This window comes from Corvus hawaiiensis, chromosome Z (assembly GCF_020740725.1).
Source record: "Corvus hawaiiensis isolate bCorHaw1 chromosome Z, bCorHaw1.pri.cur, whole genome shotgun sequence".
Lineage (NCBI taxonomy): Eukaryota > Metazoa > Chordata > Aves > Passeriformes > Corvidae > Corvus > Corvus hawaiiensis.
This window is the reverse complement of record NC_063255.1, coordinates 59,856,455-59,877,405: the sequence shown is the minus strand read 5'-3', so window position 1 is coordinate 59,877,405 and position 20,951 is coordinate 59,856,455. Positions and strand designations below refer to the sequence as shown.

The 20,951-nt window shown below is 39.3% G+C and overlaps 1 protein-coding gene across 3 annotated transcripts in view; it reads left to right on the top strand.

Moving 5' to 3' along the window:
* The window catches only part of ADAMTSL1 (ADAMTS like 1), a 414,253-nt gene that overhangs the window by 329,410 nt on the left and 63,892 nt on the right, over positions 1 to 20,951 (top strand). For all 3 annotated transcript variants that reach the window (XM_048292487.1, XM_048292486.1, XM_048292488.1), the window contains 2 exons: positions 6,744 to 7,045; positions 11,570 to 11,699. In XM_048292487.1, coding sequence (XP_048148444.1) covers positions 6,744 to 7,045; positions 11,570 to 11,699 — 432 coding nt within the window. The remainder of the gene's footprint in view (positions 1 to 6,743; positions 7,046 to 11,569; positions 11,700 to 20,951) is intronic.

The following is a 20,951-nucleotide window of genomic DNA, read 5'->3' as shown; positions in this document are numbered from 1 at the left end:
CCAAGACCAAGGTGTATTCCCTGATAACGCACCTTTTGGCCTGTGCTTCTGCAGCTGTGCAGAGACACAGTGTAATACTCCATGGCCCACCACCCTGACAGATGTCAGGCTACCACCCACGTATTTTGGCTGATGGATGATCAGTCTGGAGTGTAGATAACATGGTAATTTGAGGCTTGGAACAGTTGAGAGTTTCTTAATGTTGGATCGAGCTGGTGTAAGACTGTGTGTGATGTGGTCAGCTATTTTGCTGACTGTGGACTAAAATGTGAGCAGCTGTGGGGCAGGAGGAAAAGCAGAAGGCCTCCAGTGGCATTGTAAGCCACGTGCTGAAGAGACAGCATTGTGTTCATAAGTGTTTTTAAGTTGCAGCAATGGAAATTTCTTCAGACAAGCTATGCTTATACGATTTTCCCATTCACTCTGTGTTGGTGCAGTAATTACCAGTTTCAGTACTCCACTTGGGCAGACATCAGAAAGGATTCATTCTTTTCCCCACTTCATCTGAGGCCCTTGCCAAGCTTCCTTATGCCACCAAGTCCCTGACTGCCCCTATTCTCCTCTACAAACAGACTGTTCTTTGTAGCCAATAGACTATTCCTCCCCAACCACTGTGACCCTTTCTCCCTTACACTCTTTGGGCAGAGAAAACAATCATCTATAAGCAATTCTATTGTCCTTCTCAAAGTTTATGTTTGATTAGAAGTTTAAAAGCCAAAACTGAAAATTTTCAGCATATTTCTTCTATGAATTGAGTTCTCACATTTGTGAATCTCTGTATTGCTGTTTTCTGATTTTTATAAATTTCTATTGATTAGGATTTTTGTTATGAAACTGCACACTATGATTCATAAAGCTTCATAAAGTATTTCTCATATACTATCCTTCCACCTGTAATTTGTGATCATTCAGATATGTGCTGCCAGAGCACCAGATGCTGCAATTTTATTCCATCTGTGTATAGTGCCTTCCATTATTTATATCTTCAGGAATTTCTAATGCAAGCAAGCCTTACAGTTGAATTTTGTCTGTATATGTCTATCTGTCAGTTGCCTTCCTCTCCCCTCAGTAATGTCTGAATTTATTACTATTAACTGATTCTGACAGAGGTATGAAATTATCACAGAGAATTTTACTCCTCTGTCAAACTTGGTTGATATTCTTCAGGAAATTCAGTGGAAGTGTTTTCCACATGTGTCACTGAACTAAACAACTGAGTAGAAAACTGATGCCCTAGAATTCCCCAGTTGAAGGAAAGGTTTTTAAGGGAGTTCAGACCTTAAAAGAGAGCAGAGAATCCACTTGGGCACTCAGCCTTCAAATGAAATCCATGTTAAATACTTCTTCATTGGTTCTGCTGCTCAAAGAATTAATCACAACCAATTCAGCCACTTCAAGTCTAGAGGGAATAGTTATGTTTGTGTTCTCTGACCTATTGCACCCCTAAATGGGATCAGTTAAACATTAACTGCTGACAGAACTACTATGAAATATTCCATGTAGGTAACAAAATCTTGTAATCTTTGTCAGGACCAATGTGTAAGGTGAGAAGGCCTTGCTGTCCTGTGTTGAGGTACATGTTGTTCTCCTATTGCTGTCCCTCCCTGAAGTGACCATTCACCTGTCATTAGAAGTGTTATCTGAGGAAGGAGCCACAGTATCTTTCTGTCTGACCTCTTCTGCTAGAATTCATTACACCAGCACAGTGTGACAGCCAGAGCCAGAAAGAATAGCAGTCATGATTTAAAAAGCATGGGGTTTTCTATGTATAATGAGATTGGGTTTATGAGTGGTGGAGGGTTTCTTACGAGATTTCTGTCTCTCAACTCTTGAAAAATGCTTTTATATGTTAACACCATATCCAGCTTTTAACACACTTCCATAAATAACCCTGGTGCTAGCCATAAAAAAAAAAAGGTGGGGGGGGGGGGAGAGGGTGGTGCTGGGGTGAGTGGCAGAGTGATGGGCGAGAGGGAAAACAGTATCTGGATGCCAGATGGCACCATCATAGTGATAGGGCCAGTTCAGTAAAAAACAAAAGGAAATTCCTGACATGCATTAGCAGGGGTTACAAAACCCTCAGGGAATTGGAAATGGACAGAGAGGCCAGTGTGGCAGAGGCACCCAATATCTCTTTCTTACCCTTCAGTAGGTTTTTATGCTTCTGAAGACACATAAGCTATTTTAATTTAATTTTCCTTGCTGAACAGTTTCCATCATGTTCTTTGTACCTGATTCACAGGTTAATAAGTAAGTTTAAAACTTCCTATTACAGCTTTACTTTAAAAATAAAACATGTTATGATTGTTGGATTGCCAAAAAAAAGATATTAAGGACATATATAGCTTTATCTGCTGGGCCATTGCTTGTTCACTTTTAGATTCAAGTAGTGAGGAGGAAGAAGAAGGTGTAGGGAAACTTCTTCATATTAAGTTCTAATGGGAAAAAATTAAACTGTATATGTGGTTGGTCAAAGAGAATGTCAGCAATGCAGCAGGCTCACATTAGGTATTGATTTCTATCTACTCATTCAAGGACCCACTAAATATAGTCACAATCACTTAGGATTTATGTGTAATAACAATACAGGACAGAAGCAGTTTTCTTTCCCAGTGGAGAAAGGCAGCAGTGAATGAAGAGCACCAACAACATCAAATGAAGATACAAACCTGGAGGAAAAATCATATTCAAACTAAACTTAGAGGGACAGAATGTAAACACTCTGACTGGAATTGGATCTATGCAGCTGCCTCCAGTATTAATACTCTTACAGATGCAGCCCTGATATTTTATTGGTAAGTGGTCATGACCACTGTTTCACTTCTCTGAACAATGACACCAGCAGCTATCCAGTGCTGTTTGTGAGCATCCTGTGGTGTTACTCATACCTTAAAACCTGTGGAAAGGTGGCCTTTCCTGGAGGAAAACGACAGGTTTGCATTTCAGCTCAAGACAAGGAGTCTGGAAGTCTCTGCTCAGTTCTGGATCTATCACAGAAAATTCCCAAGCCTTCAAACAAGCCACTGAACATTTCGTTTCACCAGTAGTATCTCAGTTTAGATACCTTATTAGGTGGGTGTCTCTGCCTTAGAACACTCAGTCTTACTGGTACGTGTATGTCTCAAAACCTCAGACTTTATCTAAGCCATGGATTTAGCCAGCGATGGATTAAAACAAACAAACAAAAAAAGCAAGAGGAAAAAAAGCAAGAAACAAAAAAAAATTAGGCAATAAAAATTAAGGACAATATATAATTATGTCACAGTGAAGAAAATTAGGTATTTTTCTCCATAGCTCAAAGCACACCAGTATGTAGAACACTTGTTTTTCTTCATAACACATATTGTAGGAACCCAGGTCCCAGACAAAAAGAGGCTGTTGCTACATACATCAAGAGTTTTGAAAATCTCCAAAACACTCCATGGGTCTCACCCTGAACCCTCTGTGACCTGATGTGAAAGGTCTCCCACTGCTGAGCATTGACATTGTCTTTTTGTTTCTCTTCTGAGCTCCCCAGTTACGTATATGTTGCTATATGGAGGGGAATATGCACCTTAGCTAAAGGAATGAGTTATTGCCTTTGTCTTGTTGTTGAGGGTTGTTGTTAGAGAGATGATTATTACAGTGGGATTTAATTAAACAGTATGAAATGACAACTGAAACACCTCCATCATTTCCCATTTTTGAACAAAACTACTTCTCAGTATACTTATTCCTCTACTCCCATTTTCCAAGTAGCTCAGGGGCTAGTATACAGAAATGCACAATGCTGAGCAGTGGAAGATGAGCTATATGCAGGACAAATAACTTGAAATCCATGAACTGACTCCTTTTTGTTCATATAACTTTTGTGTTTTGTGCTCACCATTTGGCAACATTTGTCATTAATGACAGCACAAAGGTATTTGAAAGCCTTTATAATTTTCTGGTGTTAGGATGATGGAAAATTCAGAAACGTATATTTATATTATACATTCACATTACATAAATGTTACATTTCTAATGAAAAGTACTCTATGGAGATTTTTTGCATGGTTTTCTTGAGTTTCCCTTCTTTTTTCTGCTTTTAACTCTTTTGATTCTGCTAATTTTCTCTTTATCAGTTAACAGTTCTATTAGAATTAAATCATTTCCAAAGTTATCATTTAAAATGTAGAAATTGGGCCTAGATAGCTGAAAAAAATACCATTTCCTGAAGGTGTTCCATTATTTTCAGTTTGAGTTGCTGACTCAGGTGAAATAATATATGTGGCATTTATAGATCAAGCCTCATTTCAAAAAGGATTCAGTCTTCTTTAGTAATGTTCTTACTTTTCTTTTGTGTCCTCTCCATTTTTTCCCCGTTTGTATGTATGATACACATCATGTGTAAATATTCCAAGTATTTGAAGTATCTCTGTTTTTCTAAATGAATAATTTTAATATCTTGCAATATATCCTCCCTTTTGGTTTGGAGTCCAGCAGGTCTTCAACAAAGCAGTTACACAACAATTTACAGTGTTCAAAAATATAAGGAAGGCAGCTTCTCATGAAGACCAGGACTTTTTTTTTTCCCCCCACAATCTGATTAGGGTTTCTACCTTCCAGTTTGCCAGGTTAAGAAGCTGTACATTTAAACTAGTCAAAATATGTAAGTCACAGTGGCTGATACGAACCACTTAATCTCTGACAAGAGATTTTCCACATCAAAATAGCATTACAACAGCTGCAGTCTTAGAGTGGCCCACCTGTACTTCTAAAGTGTATAATTCTCTCAAAATGCAAGATACCGTCTTGGAAACAAGACAGATATTTTAAGATAAAATGTCTTAAGAGTAGGAAAATTGAATCACTTTGCATCATTAGTTTTCCGAAAGCTTTGCTCCTGAAAGAATTCTCACAGTCTTTGTAGCAGCATGATAAATATTTTCAAATGTTACAATATCTGCAATTCATTTCTTTCCTGTTACTTTTTATGTATAGTGTTAGCAGTGGGTGTCAGGTTTATAACAAGATGTTATAAAGACCCGCAAAAAGTGGGTACAGAGATGCACGCTCTCTGCTCCAGAAGACTGTGATGTTCCAGTCAGGGATCCTGATATACCCATGCTGGGAAAACAGCAAATTCCCTTTTTATGTTTTGATGTTTTTTAACTTCAGCATGGAGGGGAAGTCCTTTTGTCAACTAGAGAAAGGCAGTGGATGAAAGGGAGAAGGGTATAAAAATATTTTCAAATATGCTGATCACAAAACTAAATTTCCCTTTTCTTCCTATCAAAACTGTTCATGGGATTCCTAAAGTGAGAAATGAGTTTGCTAGAGCCACAGGTAGCCCCGACCACAGCAGAAACAGATCGATGTATTGCCTTCAGCCCTGGGCAAAGCTGTCTGATTCTGGTGTGGCCTACCCAAATAAAGACCAAAGGGAGAGAAATATTGTCAGTGAAAGCCAGGTTTCCCTGAAAAATATGTGCCAAAACCTGAATTTGCAGAAGCAGATTCCAAACACTTACTGTTAATGAGAGAGTGTTATCACCAGGGATTGTTCCTGTGAGCTTCAGTGAGTATCAGTGCCAGATCCGACTATTCATTCTTTTGTTCTAGTCCTTGAAGCGTAACTAACCGCTGCCTTAGAACTTGCCTGTGGCAGAAAGTTTGGAAGGATGGCCCATGGAGAAGGCGAGACAATCAGATAAAGCTATCTAAATTATTCTGTATTCATAACTTTAGTGCTCCAATACAATTGACATCAGGTATCAAAACATAAGTATTGCAGGTTATGCATTGCCCTGAAACTATTGTTTCTGGATTGATTTAGGAGTCAGCATAGTTCAACATGAGCTCAGCAGAACAAGGCATGTTATATTACTGCAACAAGGTAGTAGTGACGTGGTATAGAGTTGAATGTGAGTCTTAGGCTTGATAACTTTGAATAAAATGCTTGTCCAGTTTCTAGCACTGGCATTGAAAAAGCAGCAACAGCACAGAGAAATTGAGAAATTATTCCATTGATGAGGAAAATAATGAGAGATGGAATTCAGTCTGATTATTGTAATGATAGCTGCAAAGTGCTTTTAATAAAATATGCATGGACTTTCAGAAGGAAAAATTTGGAGCATGTAAGGGTTACTAATCAGTAAGACAAGTGCAACAGGTAAACAAATCCACAATAGAAACAAAACACTGTTGTTGTTTTTTTAAATGAGAGAAAAGTAAAATGTCCTAGGGAAATAAATTTAAAAAACAAAGAAAACAAAAAAAAGTACAGCTAGAGAAATTATGAATTCTTTACCTTTTGCTAGCTTCAAATTAAGACTTAAAAACAGTTACTGTGATACAAGAATAAACATGGAAATTATTTTCCATGTAATACTGCAATTACCTGATAACAGCAGCCTGTTCAATACTTAACTAGTGAAAAAAAATTAGCAACTAAGGCAAAGATTACATAGGTTGAACACTTGCAAAAGGTAGCTAGTGGGATCATCATATACACTGGGCACATTGGGAGATTGCTGGATGCCTTGAACTGAGACATTTTAGGATCAAGGTGGGTGTTACAAGGGTTTGTCTTTCTTGTTGGATATGAGGAGACCCACCACTGAGTTGTCAACAGTACCTCCTACATGTATTTTTTAATAAGTGTATGATGAGATTAAGTACTTGTTTTTCATTAAATAAAATTTGGCCTGGACAGGACTATCCAAATTTTGCTTGCCTGGAAATTTGGGGATATAACTTGCCTTGCTCTCTTCCTCTCACAGGTTTATTCCTGAGGCTTGGTCCACCTGTAGTGTCACCTGTGGAGTAGGCAGCCAGGTGCGACTTGTGAAATGTCAAGTGCTCCTCTCTTTCTCTCAGTCTGTGGCTGATCTGCCCATCGATGAATGTGAAGGTCCCAAACCTGTGTCTCAGAGAGCCTGTTACAGTGGTCCCTGCAGTGGGGAGGCAGCTGAATACACCCCAGAGGAGACTCAGCTTTTGTATGGCAGCTTACAGGAGCTGGATGAGCTCTATGACTGGGAATACGAAGGCTTTACAGAGTGCTCAGAGTCCTGTGGAGGAGGTAAGTGCAAAATGTTTCTGTGCTGGATTTGCTTTCCCTCTTCGAGTATGTGTTTGGCAGTTAATACCCATAGACATGCTGCTTTGCTATGGCTAGTTAGAATCATAGAATCATTTAGGAAGGAAAAAAAAAGTTTAAGATTGTTTAGTCCAAACATATTTGAAAAGGCATTGGATAAGAAACGTAAAAAATCCCGCGTGCACAACATATTTTAGCCCAGGACTTACGGATCTGTGCTCAGACTGTCACAAAGAGTGCTCAGTGTATCATATATTTCTGTTTCCTTTATCAGCTGATCACCTCAAGGCAATCACCAAAACAAGCTAAATGTTAAAGGGGTCTGGTGACACATGCTAACAATCACATATCATTTTTAGTTCTTACCTCTTGGTTTTCTCTGTGCAAGCAAAAACATGTGGAAATAAATTGTCCTCCCATAGCAGATGAAATAAATAATGGATATTTTAAGGGTTCAGTCATTCCCTAACTCCTATCAATAAGTGACATCAGCTCCAATCCCAGTTCAAGAGAAAACTTACGGCAAAATGGCTCTACTGATGTGCTTGTCTAAAGTGAGCAGGCTTGGCAGTAGTTTCTCAAAGTTAATCAAGTTTCAGGTTGTACATACTACAGACTATGAAGACATATCTCCGATATCCTTTTTCTCCCATCGTTTTATCTAACTAGTTCTGAGAAATACATCCACTCCAGTATTTTTTTTAGTTAAAACTAGATTTTTCCAGCACTCATCTTTTTACTTTTTAACTTTCAGGCGATTTAAGAAAGGATTACCATAGATAAATAAAAAATATATACTGTAGAACTGGAAACAATTTAGCATTTTATGAGTGAATAATCTGTACAGATTCACAGATAATCACTTACAATCTTGAAAACCACAATTAGTAGAAAAGGTTTCCTATGCTAACTTTTAGCTTGCTGATGGTAGTCAATGTTTAGAGCTGTTCACAGCTGTCAGACCATTGACACTTTTGCTTTGTTTCCTACAAAAAAAAAAAAAGTGACACTAGTGCATGCTAAGTGGTGACAAACAGTGATTTTACAGGAGTATGTGTCATGTGTTGAGGTTACTGGAGAACAGTAACAATTTATCACCCTTTTACTGTGACTACCAAAACCAGAACAGTTCCTAGAAATATCCTCTTGAAGTAATTTCTTAGACTATAGACCTTATGCTTGTATTTTTCAAATGTAACTCACCAAGACTGATTTGTGGGAGACATTTTTCGTTATAAATTTAATCTCTTTCAATTGTCAGCAAAAAAATTCTAGGTAAGATTTCTTTTTGTCTGACATCAACTCCAAACTTTCCAGATTAGCAGATGCTAAGTCAGATATTTTTGTAGCCATAGGTGCAAGACTGGTCAAACTAGTTTTATTGGTTTTGGAGTCCTGGGAGAGGAAACTGGATAGATGCAGAAGTAACCTTTCACCTCCCAGAAGCAGTAACCAGAAGGAATGAGTTAGTCATTTAGTCTGCTGTTAGTGGCATCATTTCCCAGAGCTGTCATCAAATATCATGTAACAATTATTCTATTCTGGTAGATATAAACACAGAAATTCTCATTTCATGGTATTTTGAAAGTGAACTTAAACTGCCTAGTTTCACATCCCACCATTACACACATTTATACTGTAATTTCCTATTGAGAACTGATTTCTTTTTTTTGCCAGGGAAGACAATTTTAAAGCAGACAGCTTTAAAATATCTTCTGATAATATTGGGCAGTAAATAATATTTTGAATTCAGTTACTTGGCAAATGAACTTCCTGAAGTTAATATACCTTTTTTAATTATCTCTGTGCTGTGGAACTTCTGATTTATGATCAAAAGGTTTTGTATTCTCTAGGTGTTCAGTGACCCATCAGATTTAAAGCTTATAACCATTTGCCACATTGACCAATCAAAAATAGAGGGACAGTCGTTTTCATTGTGCTGAGACACACTCAGTGTGAGATTCAAGAGGAAGCTGAAGAAAGTGATTCTGACCACATTTTTTACTGCTGGAGCAAGCCAGATTTTTTTACTATTTGTTTTATTTTGCTACCTGGCACAAGGTATTAAAGCCAAAAACTGTCAATACACATTCTAGCAACCTTTTTCTTTGATATCTATGCTGTCAGGCAAGATTACTGGTCCTACGAGTACCATTCAAAGATAGAAGGAAACTTTAACAGACAGAGTAGAGTGCTTGTAGTACGGACAAGAATTATTGGAATTGCCATCAGAGATGACTTAGATGACAGAAATAAGCATAAGGAATGAAATCATTGGGAGGTTTAGGGCTGGGTGGATACTGAAAACTGAAGAACAGAGCTTGGCTATATGAATTTGAGAAAATAAAACCATCAGCATGAGAAAGGGAGAAAAGGTTGAATTCAAGACCTCATACAGAAAAGTCATAACTTTTCTGTAGTCAGCATTGAAACAGTCAGTGGAAAAGTGTTAAATTGATCAAGTAATAATTGATCAAGGGCTCATTAGTGATACCCTTCAGAGAGGAGAAAAGCTGTGGAAGTACACTCAATTTACAAAATTTTATCTGAGAAGAAGCACATACAGAAGGTGAGTGAGCTGTATACCTAGCACACAGAGACATGTCAACCAGCACGTGGCAGGAATCAGTGGTTTCTTTCCACAGTTTGGAAAAATACTTTCATGGTTTCCGTACCTCTGAATCAGCAGTCCTTTTTTCCTGGCTTCATCAAATTGGTCTTGTCAGGCCTGCACAGACCTTTCATGCAAAGTAGCGACCAGTAAATTGAACACAGTGCCATTTCCCATCAGGTAGAGAACCACCTGTGTTCTTCAGCCAGGAGCATTGCATTCTGGAGAATCCATATGCCTGTGTTTGCTGCACACAATACGATAACATGTTCAACAGAAAAATGATTGAGCTGGAAAAATAATGAACGTGACAGGGCAGTGAACATCTTGTTCATTTATGTGTTTCATTACTTTCTTTTCCTAGATAGAAATCACTACCATTTGTTCTATCCCTTCAATAAGCTATCCTTTTTACAATTTTTCTTAAGTCTTTTGGCAGATGACTTGAATAGCAAAATAGCTTGAAAATATGGGGCCACCTTGTAAAGAAGGAAACCCACAACAGTATTGGCTGACAACAGGGAGTTTGGTAATTTTGATGTTGGTGTCCATGTCCAAAACTGTCAAATTTCTTTCTTTTCTTCAGTACCTCAGATACAGCAGACACAGTTCTTGCGTCATAGCCATAACCTTAATAGAGTTACACACATAGCAGCCAAAAAATTGGTTAACAAGCCCTTTTTCTGTGGGCCTCAGCTTATACTGAGATTAAGAAGAGTGAATCGGTGAGTAATGTCAGGAATACAGGAGCTATGATCAGCTACAGCACTTTGGTCCTGTTGAATGATATGAAATAATTTTTTGCCTAATGACATGTGCTCTGGCATTAGAAACAGCACAAGATATTGTTACCTCTGTGACACTGTTTTTGGACATCCTTAAGGTCTTAAAACACTTTCTTTTGGTTTGGGTTTTTTTCCCCTTCACATTAGTATCCTAAAAAATTTGTGAGATCTTTTGGAAAACTGTTGTTGTTTTTGAGACTGTGATGTAATTTTTAGGAATTCAGTCAATCTTTTCCTAACTCAGGAAGTAGGAATGAACTTAAAAAGCATACTTTCACTGTATTTGAATCACTGTGGATTAGATTCTCAGAAAGTTCAGGCCAATAATTATCGTCAGACCCCTCTCCAACCCCTTTTACCCATAGGGAAATAGATCCTTTCTCACCCAGTCCTCTTCCCTATGGTATGTAATGCTGCAATCCATGATGTTCTAACTTTCTAACCTTGTGATCCAAAAAACCTGTAATACCCCTAGTCATACGAAAAGTGGTATGCCATAGAGTACATCAGGAATTTTGATTTAACAAGGAATTTCTAAGTTAAAACATAATAACAAAAGCTTCCAGTTTCTTAGTCCCAGCAACTACCTGTTCTTTCCCAGCTCTCTCTAACCCATTCTTTCCCAGCTCTCAGATACACTCTGCAGGTTTGCATCTTTAGTTTAGGTGCAGGCCCATGGATGCACAAGAGTAACTGAGATCAGCTGAATTGTCTGACCATGTTTTACTTCGCTTTTGCATGTGTATCGGTCATACTGTTGGTTAAAATACAGCATATGAAAGCCATGGCCTTCTCCACACCTTAGCCTGCTTGGCCTGAAAAATACAGTGCCTCATTTCACTCATTGGGGAAAAAATGAGAGCAGTGGACAATTTTCTGTCCAGGCAGGTGAGCGGTGAATGAACCCAGGGACTATTCACTGCAACTGAGAAACCTTTCAGAGAGACTGAAAGCAATGACAAGTCTACAGCTGGGGCTGCAGCCCAGAGCTGCCAGCCTAAGGCTGGGTGTGACCAGGGCAGCCTTGCTGGCCCTCTTGGGCCCAACTCTGATCTTGGCTGCCCCTGCAGGTATGGAGAGCTGTCTGTGACCATTATTTGTTGTGTGCAGGTGTCCAGGAGGCTGTGGTGACCTGTCTGAACAAACAAACTAGGGAGATTGCAGACGAGACACTATGTGTTAGCAGCCGTCGTCCTCCACAGCTGCTGAAGGCCTGTAGCCTGGACCCCTGCCCCCCAAGGTAGGCATAATTTTAAGTGACCCCAAACTCTATTGCCTTTCAGTCTGGAGACACACACTGCTTCAAGGATGCTTTTCTTAGACTGCAGGGGCTTACAGCCTCTTCCTGCCACAGTCATATTGACCGGGAAGTACAAAGCAGCAGTAAGACCAAAGAGCAAACTTCAGACTACTTGCCTCTTCAAGTCCTTCAAGTAGACAATTTATGGATTGTCTTAACTTTACCCAGAGTTTTGACAAGTTTAAAGAGACTTCTCCAACCTCCGCTGTTAGGATAAGGTTTTGCAGAACCTGTTCCTCCCTAGGATCAGGCAGTTTCCACAATCATGACCCTAAAAACAGCAGATTTTTCTCTGCAGAGATTCACATCTGCACCCTCAACAACAGAAAATATCTGTTATGACATTCTTGTGGTTTATTTAAATAGGTCCTGTCAAGTCTTTAAGATGTAGTGTATACATATTGTCTTTTTTCCCAGATGTACACAGGTGCATTTACTCCATTGTGACACTGCAGCAGATTTTAAATACATTGATGTATAACCTTGGACTATTTAAAACACTCAGGGCTGTCCAGGTGGTAGATATACCTTAGAGTGTGTATTGGTAGGTGTATGTATGATTTATAAGACAACAGGCTATGGAGAGGTATGTCATTATGAATAATAGTAGATTTGGGATATGCAGAGAAAGTTCACATTAAAAGTCAAAGACAGCCAGCATGAAATAACAATAAGGACATAAATAATGGTTTGGTTGGTAATCAGGATTTTGAATTTGTGACAAGCAGAGACAAATAGGTTGAAATTTCTTTACCAAAGTATTACAAGCATTGGTTATGAAGATACTGAAACCCTGACTTTGTTATATTGTCTTCATTGTTGGAAATAACGCACAAATATTGTATAAATGTTTGAAAGTAACTTTGTAGGTGGAACTCTTGTGGTAATCAATAGGTAGAAGCATCACTGCAGCTGAGGGTGCATGGTAGAAGATTGATCAACCACCAATTCTGACATGAAAAAATAAGTACTCAGTAGTTAAGAAAAAACAAAACACATTCATATAGGCCAGTATTTATGTGACTTTTGTTACAAAAGTAATGTGAGTAATTGCACGAATACTTCTTGAATTATTATGTTGTTATTATGCACAGTGGTAGCACTGTGATAACCTTGCTACCAGAGTGGAGCTAGTTTAAAGCAACCATACGCATGCATTTCCCTCCATGAATTACAAGATGATCATACTGTAGGTGAGAATCAGCCTGTGAAGCAGAGGTGAAAGGGGATTGATGCAGAGGGGGAAGACAAGGCAGCTTTAATCCACCCCTAGGGCTGCAACTGAGAAGAGGGGAAATGACTCTCTCCCCTGTATATACAACTTCTCTCCTGAAGCCCCTTCAGTCTGGAGGAAATTGCCTGTCTGCAGAGATTTAAGTGGCCCAGGATGAAGAACAGCACGTATTCTGCAGAATGGTTCCTCTGGTCAGAGCAAGTAGGCCTGCAGACTGCAGGCAACATGGCTAATGGAAAGAGAGGCAACAAGGCAAGTTGATGTGTCTACCAGGCAGACTGTGATGGTATAATTACCTTACTTCCTTCAAGTTTCTGAAGTGCTACACCTACCAGTGTCACTGTATTAAATACAATGGTGTGTTAATGAAACAGATAGTGTATAAAGATTTTTGCTTTATAATCATTATTTACAGCAGCTTTAATACTTTAAATATGGAAAAAAATAAAGGATTATTTATTTAAATTAGATTTACTCCTCGTTTAAATTATAAGATGCTTCAGAATTCTAATTCAAGAAATTTTGACCCAGGAGTCTGATGGAAATTTAGGCTAAAATCGTGTCCTTATGAATGCTGATGAAGGCATTTCTACCCACTGACAAGTCCAAAAATTATAATACACTGTGGCTGTAACTTAGATCTCTTTTACAGGAGTTTCCAAAATCTGTGAACCATTGATACTTCCCAGAGCTCTTGCTGATGACTTATAGAGAGAGCTGGCTGGCGTCGTAGTGTTGGCTCTTCTCTCTTTTTTCCAGCTGCTTAAGCACATTAACAGAAGCTAAAATTATAAAACCCACTTTCCTAAAATATTCTTGATGTTTAAGTGACTGCTGAAGCATGCAGTTGTTGTGGGTAGAGGAGGCATTCCACTGAAAAGGCAGCTGAGATGGTAATTAATGTCTTGGTAGGCAAGGAAATATTGTCCACAGCATGAAGAAAAGGCTGAGAAGTCTTGCCCAAGAGAATGAAATTATCTCCTAACATATTTAGGGAAATTATTCCAGTGACGTTTCTTGAACCTAAACAGCTCAGCATGTTTAATGCTTGTGTCTAAAATTTAATACAAGAATTTAATACTTGCATCTAAAATTTAGTACAGTTAAAGATCTTGCTTAGCTCAAGTTGGAGAACATTTAAAAGTTAGAACTTCAAAACTTAATGTTGCTTCTGCTACGGGCGTTTTTAGTTACATGTGAGGCTACTCTGTAGCCTCTCAAAGGGTTAGTTGTGTAAACAATTGATTTAGCTGTTTTACTATAGATAAAAAAAGCACTGAACTACAGAATCTCACCAGCCCTTCTGGATGTTCGAAGGCATGGACCTCAAGAAAGATATTGTAGAAGTAGTAGGTGAGAAGTAATTTCACTCTGGTTTTGATCCATCTTTTTTCTTTTAGACAATTTAGAAGAATGATACTAAAAGGATCTGCTCTGTTACTGTTCATTTTGCTCCTTACTGAAAATAGATGTGGACAGACTAGAAAACTTCATTACTCACTTGCAATTAATCTGTGGTGTCATCAGCCTTTTCAATCCCTAACTGCCCTGGTCTGTCTTGGAACAGAATATGGTAAAAGGTAGAATATACTGTCAATATACTTCACATTTATGAAAACACTGAGAGGTGATGGTGCTTGTACAGCAGCTGAGAATGCTTTGAAATTTTCTTTGAAATTCTGGCTTAATATCTTAGCACGTTACTATTCTGAGTACATGGAAGAGAGACAAAAAACTAAACCACAGAAATCTGTCTTCAGATATTCACAGCTGTATGGAGTCAGAAAAATCTCATACTTAAAATTTTTACAGAAGAAAGAATAAGAATCAGGAAGAGCTGTGCACAAAAAAATTGGAAGATCTCCTCCATATTCAAATCCCAGCTGAGTCTCCTGGGGTTTCAGATTTTATTGAGAGCTTTTTGCTTATTGCTTCAAGAACAATAGCAGAAAAAGAGTCCAGACCCTTTTCTTCTGGAAAACAGTGTAACAAAATTTCCCGGTTTGAACTGAACTAAGAAAATGGGAAACACTGCAGAGCTGCTTGCTAAGTTGTGAGCTAGTAAGTGCCTTTCGCACAATAGCTACAGAGTAAAATTTGTTGACATTAACTCGGTATGCCCTTGTTTAATAGTTCTAGAAAAAGGATATATCTTGTTTTGATGTACTAGGAGAGCCAGGATGCTTTCTACAGGAAAGAGAGGAATGAAGACTGTGACGATTTTAATTCAGTCATTCAGTTACTTAATTAGTGTCAGTCAAGCTGTATCACTCGAAGAACTACATAGCAATAATTGAGCAGAGCTACGGTCTTCTAGAAGTAAACTCAGAATAGCTGTTCAATGTCTAGAAGCTTCTTCTCTAAGTGAAAAAAATAAAAGGGAAGATCACTCAGTTTTGCTAATTGCTATGTTTGTATTCTAAATTACCAAAAAAACAATTAGAAGAACCCCGTGTCAATGTTGGCTCTGCTGTTTTCAACAACAAAATTACTCACATCCGAAATGTGTCTTTTCCTCAGCCTCCACAGCCCAAATTACAGAGGCAGTCATCATCTAATCAGATATAATTGCTCTTGTTTATAAGAGCAACAGCATGAGTACCTCATGGTGAGCCAACAAACTCTACCAAAGGGGTGAAAGAGAATGTTGTAACTGTGTCATTAATTATAACTGCTCAATAATTTGGCCAATGCATGTTGAAAAGATTTGGTAAACATGTATGGAGTAGAGAAGAGAGAAGCAAAGCAATGAAAACCAGATGGCTGAAAATGGAGGAAATTAGGGGCAATTTCTACAGCTTTATTCATGAATATTTTCAAAACTAAACTTTTATTTCTGTACAACAAAGAACAGCTAAATTCCACAAAATGAAGGAAAAAAAAATAAGAAAAAGCAGATGGTTCTAGGAATAGCACACAATTTCACTCCAGCACTCTCCCTTTACCACTTCAAGCCTCTGTGGTTTGCAAGAAAATACAGGAAACCATCTGAGTGGTTCTGATACCTGACCGAAAAGGTAAACATTGCCTGTGTTAGTCTGGGCTCTACCTCATTGCATAGGTGGTTTTTTCTCTTTCTTTTTCTTATTTTCTCTGTCAGCTTGATTTGTGTTTGTGTGATGAATCACCTGTTATTATTTTAATGTTAATTTGGTGAATGTGGTATTGTCATCTGTTTTGCTCTATTTCCCAGCTAAAGTAAAACAAAGGATAAAAAAATCAACATGTTTTTCAATGCATTAGATTGGTGATAGGTCAGACTTAGTGTAAGACATGCTCCCATCAAGAGTCTGAAATTAATTCAATATGTGTGAAAGGACCAGAGCTTTCTCTAATCCATTAAAGGTGACCTCTGTGTGGAAGGGTGTCAGTGCATATGTGTTTTGCATTGGTGGGGTGAAATATTAGAGCATCTCTGTCTAATTCATGAAAAAAGTTAAAAGATCTGCAGGTCATTATGTCTACAGATACTGGCAGGGGATACCAGTTGTTATGTTGCAGTTTGGGGGTTTTTTTCAGAGTTGTAAGTTAGAATTAGCATTAATGAGGCAAAGATGGTGTTACTGTCTCTTTGTGACACAGACAGGTTTTCAAATCCTCACAAACAACTGACATATTTTTTTAATGGGATGCATTTAAGTCTATTTTTAGCTGAAGTGTATTGAGAATGTCTTTGAGAGCCTCTTAAGATGTAGCCCACAGAGCCTTCTGGGATCACAGACCACAGCTTGAACCAGTGGTGGAAGAGGTTGGAGAATCAGACATTAGAAGGAATATGCTGTAACACAGGGCAGATTCACCCTTATTTGAAGCCTTTAGTTCGAGAAATGTCTTAGACAGAAGTCGTGGACTTGGTGAGGGAATCATGAGGTAATTTGTTGCCTAGGTTTACTGTGCTGAAGACAGGCCGGTACAGGGACATGTAGACAAGCTGCCCTGCCCTGTTATGCACTCGCCTGCATTACCTGCATGCCTACCCCCACTACTGTAATACCACCCCAGCCTTAAAACATATTACTGTGTGACCTAAAAACATTTCTCTTCCCTCCCCTTTTCTATAATACAGTCTTGTGCTTTGCACCCTTTCCAGCTCTCAAGAGGTTGTCCAAGATGTGTCTGACAGCCTGCTCTTCCCCTTTCTCTCTGGTTGTGTTGCCTGTGGTGGGGCAGTAACTGCATGCTCCTCAGTGTCCCTTGCTCAAGTACAGCTACAGTGAAGTCCCCAAGGAGACCCTTTTCAGCCATGTGTGTCACATTGAAATGCAAAGCAAAGCAACTTGCAAGTTTGGAGGGTCAGAGGAGCAGCTCTGGAGCTTCCATCACACCCTGCTTCCATCTCTTCTAGTTTAAAATTTCAGAGGTCATCTCCAGTCATTTTGCTTTTTTAAATAATAAGATGGTTCCTTCATTAGATATTATTACATTAATAGAGATTTTCCTTCACTTCAGCTTATATTCCCATCAGACTACTATCTTCATAAAATATTAGAGTGCAATTGCAAATTATTTTTTTTAGTAACTTATACCATATATCCTTCTTACTTTGAGGGATAAATCACACTTCTTGTTCAGAATACTGTATACCTAGATAGATTATTTTCCTCTACACAGATCTCCAGTTCACTAATTTCTCCAAGTTAGTACACGCTTGTGTTGAAACAATCTTGCCATGCCCTAGTACAGTTTTGTTATAGCTTGGTTTGTGATGAGTATTAGCTTTAACTCATGCTAGGGACTTACTGAGTTCCTCTGCAGAGTACAAAGTACTCCTCTTTTTTTCGTGGCACAGTCAGTTTTCTGAGTTTAGTCACCTTAATACAGTCTACTTCTCCCCACCCTTCTCTTCACTTTTGCCAGAATTGAGGATTCGCTGCCACTTGATATTTTTCAGTATTTTGAACAAATACATCTCACTCCAATGTTTCATAGGTTAGCTTCTACTCCTCATTTTTTTCTCTAAATTTATTCTCAATCTTCTTGGGTATTAATTTACTGCCTCAACAGCTGGATTTCATTCCCCAAAAAAGCTTTCCCAACAGCTGCAAAAAAAGTATGTCTTCCCTTTTGTGCCAAATATGAAGTTAAGTCAAATGTTTTGTAGCATAATGACCAGGATTTACTTTTTCACTTCAGCATTAACGTATGAAACAAGCTAAAGGGTCCTTTAAATGGTTGATTTTGCTATGCATCTTTGCTTCCTTTAAAAAGGGGTGAAATGAACAGCACTATTTTATCTTCCACTTACAGTATTGCTGAAGTAACTTGTAAGAGTAGTCTGGGGAATACCCAATACATTTGCACCTGTATATGAAAAAATAAGATATGTAGAAAAATAAAAATATGGCCCTTTATGGATGAAAAAATAAGATATGTAGAAAAATAAAAATATGGCCCTAATTCCTGAAAATATACTGTACAGTTCTGTAACATAGTTACTCATCAGAAAGATTCACACGTGAAATAATTGGAGAAGGTGCCTCCCCTTCCGTTCCATTTGGAGTGAATTAAGTACATATTAAAGGAGTCAGACTGATTAAACAAAGACTTCTCTATCTGCCAAGTTGGTCTGTCACATCTCCAGAAGCACAGCAAGACCTATTTGTGTCCATGAAAATTTCCATCTTCAGTGTGCAGCTACCCATTAGAATTGTGACTAAGCTGATGTATTGTGTACTCTAACCAGCTGTTGGTAGGTCTTAGTCATTCGCAGCCTTGGGAGACACTTGAAGCACTCACACAGAGGTCTATGTATCTAGTTACCACCCAATGGATCCACAGATTTGTGTTATTGTAACTATACTGGATGGAAGTTTGTGTAATTATAATGCTTCCATTGTTCTGGTCTGAACAAAGATTTTTGGGTACATCAGACAAGGTCATTTCCCTTCCCATGAGGAAGCAAACTGTATTGTCTAAAGTCATTATTTTCTCCAAGATCTAAGAAGCCAGTTTCTCACTCAGGAGAATTTGGAGAAGTGCATTAAGTTGCCACTCTGTGGATTCTGCACACAAACTTATGTTGATATAGCAGTTAGGATGGAGATACTAAGTGTTTTAATCCCTTTAAGTTTGCCTATGTACATCCTAGCTTTTATGATACCAACACTTTGAATACAATTTTTCTTTCCATTGAGTCAGAATCACTTGATACTTCCACAAATGTGACTACTTTAAAACATAGTTGTTTTGAGTGGGGGTTGGGTATAATGTGAGTTTAGAGCCTCCCCACTGTGTGTGAGTAGTACCTGCATGTTTGGGTCTCTAAATATCAGTGTGAAAGAAACCATCTTTAAATAGAGTAGAGTGAGTGAGCTACTAAATATATTATTGGTCAGTTTCAGGATCTCAAAATATAAAGTAAAAAAGAATAGAATCATCAAATGGCTTGGGAAGGACCTTAAAGATCATCTACTTCCAACACCCCTGCCATGGGCAGGGACATCTTCAACTAGACCAGGTTGCTCAGGGTCTCATCCAACCTGGTCTTGAACACCTCCAGGGATGGGGCATCCACAGCTTCTCTGGGAAATCTGTGCTAGTGTCCCACCACCACCACAGTAAAGAATTTCTTCCTAATATCTAATCTAAATCTACTCTCAAGTTTGAAGCCATTTCCCCTTGTCCTGTCAGTGCATGCTCTTGTGAACAATCTCTCTCCATCTTTCTTGTAGGCTCCCTTCATGTGCTGGAAGGCTGCAATTAGGTCACCCCAAAGACTTCTCCAGGCTGTACAATCCCAGTTCTCTCAGCCTTTCCTCATAGGAGAAGTGCTTCATTCAACTTGGTGGCCTCCTCTGGACTCTCTCCAACAGGTCCATGTCCTTCCTGTGCTGGGGACCCCAGAGCTGGATGCAGCACTGCAGGTGGGGTCTCACCAGAGCAGAGCAGAGGGGCAGAATCCCCTCCCCGGCTCTGCTGCCCATGCCACTTTGGATGCAGCCCAGGACACATTTGGCTTTCTGAGCTGCAAGTGCTCATTCCTGGGTCATGTCCTACCTCTCCTCCACCATTACCCCCAAGTCCTTCTGGGCGGGGCTGCTCTGATCTATTCATCCCCCAGCCTGTGATGGTACCAGGGGTTGCCCTGACCCATTGTCATGGGTTAGCATAGCTACAGAAGTGGTTCGCTTGCAAAGAGGTGCTTACAGTTTCCTCTATGACCTGACAGAACTTATCAACTGGCTAGTTTGAATATCGACAACTTTTAAGCCACTTAAAGAGCTTGACACACCTCTGTGATCCACATTTAAGAATGAACAAACCCCAGGAAAGCTCTCTCTTACTTCTGGCCTTGGGACAGGTAACTGGGGGGGGCCCAGCGGGGCCGGGTCGGGCCTTTCTTGGCTTGGCCGGGTCGGCTGTGGCACGGCCCTGTTCCATCCCTGGCCATCCCCACAGCCCTGCTCTGTGCAGGCACCTCTCCCCTGCTCCATGCAGGCAGCCCATGGTGCAGCCAGGGTTCGTCTGGGGCCCCTGCCCCACTGCCTGGCAAAGATCATGTGACCAACAGTGATAAGCAAATTCCAGCTGCAAGGCCTGGGTGAGATTAACCCTTTTAGTGCTGTAAATTTCTTCCAGAACAGATGAAGCCTGCAGACATTAATCCTCTTCCGAGTCTGAGGAAGAGGGAAGGTGAAGAAAACACCATAGAGACACCAAAGTCAGTGAAGAAGGAAGAGCTCAAACTCTGAGGAAGGAGAAAGAGGAGATGCTTAGAAGCTGAAATTCTGTTGTAAAGCTATGGTGGTGATGGACTGTGATATATCAGAGTACCCGTTGTAATTTCATGAAAGCATGGGGGGGTTGGAGCATTCAAACTGTAATTGCGAGCAAAAGTACCTGTGCTGAAACAAGCAAATGACAGTAGCTGTAATTTGATGAGGCCCCTTTGCTCCCAGGGAAGGAGGAGAGCCTCTATTCCTAGAGATGATGATGAGGACCATGAGGACCCTTTTGCT